At 31.2% G+C, this 5,466-nt stretch overlaps 1 protein-coding gene across 1 annotated transcript; it reads right to left on the bottom strand.

The window, feature by feature from the left end:
• Window positions 1-2,721: 2,721 nt before the first annotated feature.
• On the bottom strand, window positions 2,722-5,156 carry LOC133824255 (uncharacterized). Its single transcript, XM_062257124.1, has 4 exons — window positions 4,730-5,156; window positions 4,306-4,377; window positions 3,582-3,725; window positions 2,722-2,850 (listed from the first exon to the last, which is right to left on the bottom strand). Exons 1-4 carry the CDS (start codon window positions 4,841-4,843, stop codon window positions 2,722-2,724), a joined length of 459 nt encoding a protein of 152 aa, XP_062113108.1. The 5' UTR covers window positions 4,844-5,156.
• Window positions 5,157-5,466: the final 310 nt, after the last annotated feature.

The raw sequence follows: 5,466 nt of genomic DNA, 5'->3' as shown, positions 1-5,466 counted from the left end.
AACATACATAAGAAATAACATAACTTTATTTAAAACCCCAAAATAAATATTGTGCAAAATACATAGTAAAATATGAAATATAAAATACGGTATGGGTACCCATTGTTTAATACATAAAAACAAACTTAGATTAATTAAATACTAATTTTGGAAATACATCAAAACATAATTCAAAAGAATTAAAACTAACTTCATCCTCGATCGTCACACAGTTCATTCAATCCATTCACCCTCAACACACAAGCCAAGCTATCATGAATCTTTCCGCCTTCCATATTCATTTTCCTGCATCAAGCTAAAAATAAAGGAATGAGCTTAATGCCCAGCAAGGAAAATCTACTAAAAACATATATCATAAATCATAAACATAAGACTATATCATCAACATATACTATAAAACCTATGACTATAAAAACATATAACATATAGGACTACAATATTAATGGCCATTAACTCATTAACATGGCATGTGATAAAACCATCTAGGTCTTCTGTCTACTAATCGAGGTAGGCTAGATCACAAGGTAGTATATGATAACCCATCTAGGTCCTCTGTCTACTAATCGAGGTAGGGTAAATAATAACTCTAAACCATGAAAATGATCAAAATTCTTGGGGCTTGCTATCTAAGCAAGTCATATGCCCAAGGACTACAAAACATATTTATACATATACATATTATAGAATATCATAACATAAACATATAAACACATATAATCTATCCTATTTTCCCTACCAAAAACTAGGATATGGAGACAAGAACGGGATTTGGAACACTCCTAAAACCAACAGTAGGAATGGTGAGTTTCTAAAGAAAAGGAGATGAAAAGAAAACTAAACCATCCGAGTAGAAACTTACCGAAAAGAACCTTAAGTTTCAAGAAACTTAAACACCTAATCAAGAATCATAAACAAGAGTTAGGATTTGAAAGAAAATAAAAGAAAACTAAAGAACTATGAAAAACTGAACTTAAGGATAAGAATACCTTGAATGATCTTATGACTTGATCTATACCTCGATACCAAAATAAATCTATATCTCACTTCCCAAGTGTTTAGAAAAGCTTAGAATGATAAAGCTTTTAACCCAAAATCCCAAGTGTTTCTCTCTATAGTAACCTTAGCAACTTGGAGGCTCTGAACAAATGATTGAAGAATGAAGAAAATGGTTGAGTACTAGGTCTTATTTATAGAGTTCAAGGAGTGAAACTAACCCCTTTTAATTTGAATAAATAAATGAATATAAAATGAAGATTTTAATTTTCGTTCAACAGACGCCCAGAACTCAGTCAAAATTGTTCAATGGAAGGTCCAAGTGGTTAAGGCTGTTTTTAAATTTAAAAATCCTCAAGATTCAAAAATGATGCACCAGGGGTGATATATCGCCTACCCTAGGCGATATATAGCCTAGAGCATTTTCCTGAGCCCCATTTGTTCATTCTCGCGAAGTCGACGTGTTTTCCTTATTTCCCGTAGGCAATATATTGGCCCCTATAGCTGCGATATATCGGCATACGTTAATATATCAAACACGCATTGGCTCTTTTTCTGCATATTTTGAATTGATAAAACAGTTTTGACTAAGTCTAAATGTGATCCTAACAGTTTCTAAAAGGTTCTAGAGCTTCTAGATCTTTCTTTTATTTAAACTATTCATCAAAAATACTTAAATCCTTAATAAACATAACTATGACAAGTGTCATGCTCTTATTAATTCTATCTAAACCTTAGGTTATAATTAATAATATTTCTAGAACCAGGAATATTAATCAAACCTTATGTTATAATTAATATTTCTAAACTATAGGTTAAACTTATAAAATCCATAACTGTTGCTATGAGTTTCCAACTAAGTCCTGGCTTGAACCAAAATCCATGGAATCTAACATACTACAAACTAATACTAACTACTACTACTACTATCTATGTAACGACCCAAAATTACTAATAAGGCATAAGGGCCTTGATTAGTGTGCCGGGAGGGCACAATTGGAAGTTATGTGAATTAATGGTCACTACAAGAAAAAATGCTTTTAATAACACCAAAAATGTGTTATCAAAACATACCATAACACTTTCTGATGTGTTAAGACTGACTATGTTATCGTAGGTCAGTGTACTTTACATAACACTTTATCATTGTTATACAGATGTGTTATTATACTGTCAACAATAACACACTTTCTTTGTTTTTTAATTAATAGAGAAGTGTTTAATTATATTATTTATAGTCGATTATATAACACATTTCAATACTTATAAATTTGTGTTATACTACACTTTAGCATAACACATTTTTTGTGTTATACTACACTTTAGTATAACACATTTTTTGTGTTATATAATGAAGTTTGCATAACAAAATTCTTTACTTATAAAAAGTGTTATTGTAATAGATATTATAACACATTTTTCGTATTATTTTAATATTTAGATAAGTTTAAATTCTCATTATATATTCATTTATATAACACTAATTTATTCTATTATATTTTTATTTTTTATTTATATAATTAAAATTAGCTTTCTAATATATACTAGCATCATCAAATGAACTTGATTTTCAAATAACAAAAAGTAAAAGCATTCAACATTGTATTAACAATCCACAAATTAGTTTAAAACATTCAACACTGCCATTAAATTATATTATAGCTCTCAGGAGACAAAGACCCGAAAACTTAAACCAATAAATCTTAAATCACATGGTAAAAAACATTATCACATTATCGCATATAAAGTGCATCCTAATGACCAAATATCAGCTCTCTCATCGATATCTGCATTACTTGGACAATCCCACAACTCAGGAGCTCGAAAAGGTGCTGAACAATGCTCAGATGCCCATTCCTACACAGCAAGCAATGAGTCCACCATCAATACAAGTATGAAATATTTAATGAAAGATGAAATCTATGTCCATTCCTCCACTACTTTGGCATATTCTAACAATAGGAACTTTTAAATTGTACAAATTAAAAATTCAAACATTTTGTAATTTGATAAGTTTTTTAAATGAGGCTATCCAAACAGTAACTAAAAATGCAAAAACTTGATAGAAAACCTCAAAACATGAACACATGTCAAGTCTTCACAAATATGCCATTAATTAAAAAAATTAAATATTTTTTTTATCTCTTAAGACTATGAAAAAATAAACTCGGACAAATACCAAAGCATTGGATGAATGTCATTCATAGTAGGGTAACTGATGCATTGCATGTGTGTGTGTGTGTGTGTTCGACTAGGGGAACAAAAAAAACACCTACAATTGTAGTGCCTTAGAACGAGATTGAATCTGCCTCCTTGCAGGCCGAGCACTTCCAAAATCCATCAATATGGCTAGTGGTGGTTATCCTTTCCCATGAGTTATGACGACATTACCAGGCTTGACATCATTATGAGCATATGATGGATCTAAATTGTGCATGTGCTCGAGTCCTGCACAAAGCTGTTAAACAGAATTTCAGGTTCAACTATTTTACTATAAGTACACATCATTGTATTATATAGACGAGGAACTGAAACACAGGTGATAACATAACTCAATTTAAAAAGTCTAAAGAAACATATCTATCTACTTGTCGAAATATATGAAGAACATCGGTGGTTGAGAATAACTCCTTTTTAGCTTTCATAGTGTTTGCATTGTCCAACAATGTTCCATCCAAATGAACTGGAAACAACAAATATGCTTCATGCTTCCAAGATCCTTCTTGTGTAGGCTGCCAACAGAAATATCTCAATGAATTATTCCCGATCAATTTCAGAATTTCTTTTTGCAGTTCCAACAGTGTTTAAAATACCTTTTTTAATCAAACATTCTGAAGTTAAAAATTGATATTGCTACTATAACCCACCAGATAATTGTTGCTAAAAAAATTAGCATCTAATTCATTACATACAAAATGAAATATCAAGTATGCAGCCAGAAAAAACTGGTGCATACAGGGTGGCATGCTTTACTAGACTATATGCAATAGAGACAAGAAATCTAGGACCCAGATAAGCAAAGAAGTTTTTCCAGCTTGTCCTCTACATTAACCAATATGAAAATCAGAATGACCAGCATAAACTACCATTAAACAATCAAAACTCCAAACTACAATTTCTTTATTAATGGAACTCAGTGTTTCATCTAATCTTTACATTACTGGATTTAAGAGACTTATAATAGTATTTTTATTTTCTTTTGGAAAGGACTGCTTGTTATATATTTCTCTAGTTATGTATAAAAAAAAATTATTGTGCATGTGTCTCAACCCCTTTAAAACCATCCCGGGCATAACAAAACAAAAAACAAACCTGCCACTCAAGATGACCCAAAACTACTTTCAGGAGGCCTTTTCTAAGATGCAAAATGTCTCGGGAATCCCCCTGCATCAACATGAAGGAAGTTGATTTAACACATTATACATACAACCTCTGTTGCTTGTATCAAGATTTATATGACCTGTAACTACATTATTAGCATGTAATGGTATTGATGTCTTAATTACCAAAAAAATGGATTTACTTTGGAAAGGAACTAATAAGACCACGCCCAATCATGACTCATTCAGATCTCTCTAAGTGTCTCTGTCTAATTGTAAATACATGATATGTGTGCATGCTATGTAGAAATGTAGATCATGTTAGGCTAATTCTAGTTAAAACCCGGTTCATGTCAACAACAGCTGCATATCTTCCAACTAACAGTGAAAATATACTAATTAATTGTACCACTTACTTGGGAGCATTTCCTTGTGAAGTAGCATGAAATGAAGTACAAAGCTGACCTGGATAACATAACATTTAATTCGGTTAATGTGAACCTTAAAATACTATATGATATATAACTCATATTTGAAACTCAATGAAAAATTAAAAAAACTAATGACAGTGAAACTTTAAGGCTAAATAGGTCAAAGACCTTGTCATTTTCTTATTAGAATAGAGATTGGTGTATTTGGTTGTAACTTTAGATGATTTTTGTCATTGTTTTTAATCTTCCTGTCTCCATTAAAAGGTTATACATTCTTGTTTCTTTTCATAAAAAAAAAAGGCATGGCCAGTTATTGTGGAAATAGTATTGCAAAACTGAAAAACAGGAACTCAGTATTTGGTGGTGAAATTTCCATCTCAGATAATAATCTTGCACTTTGATTGGTGTTGCTACTAGCTTATGTGATGGAAGCTAACAAGTTTTCATACATCTAATAGAAGAATACTAATATCATATAACAACTAAATAACAAAGAACACACTTACATTGATGAAACTAACCCAGTTGAAGTGAGCATCTGCATCAACTTTTTCTGGTTGGTGCGACACCTATTAACAAGCTCAACTATCACTTTATCTTTTACAGCCTGAACAGAATGGCAAAAGAACCACATTAAGTTTCAGGGATAAGTAGCTCATAGAGATTAAAAAAAGGGGACAAGTAGCTCATATCATAGATCATAGAGATGAAAAAAATTCATT

The sequence above is a fragment of the Humulus lupulus genome, chromosome 3, assembly GCF_963169125.1.
Source record: "Humulus lupulus chromosome 3, drHumLupu1.1, whole genome shotgun sequence".
Classification (NCBI taxonomy): domain Eukaryota; kingdom Viridiplantae; phylum Streptophyta; class Magnoliopsida; order Rosales; family Cannabaceae; genus Humulus; species Humulus lupulus.
The sequence above is the reverse complement of the archived record's forward strand: the minus strand, read 5'-3'. Positions and strand labels throughout refer to the sequence as shown.

Coding starts and splice junctions, on each gene's coding strand:
- LOC133824255 (XM_062257124.1), bottom strand. CDS start 4,843: ATGAGTTATATATCATATAGTATTTTAAGGTTCACATTAACCGAATTA. Junction 4,378..4,729: donor TCACAAGGAAATGCTCCCAA/GTAAGTGGTACA, acceptor ATGTTGATGCAG/GGGGATTCCCGAGACATTTT. Junction 3,726..4,305: donor TGGGTCATCTTGAGTGGCAG/GTTTGTTTTTTG, acceptor TTCTGTTGGCAG/CCTACACAAGAAGGATCTTG.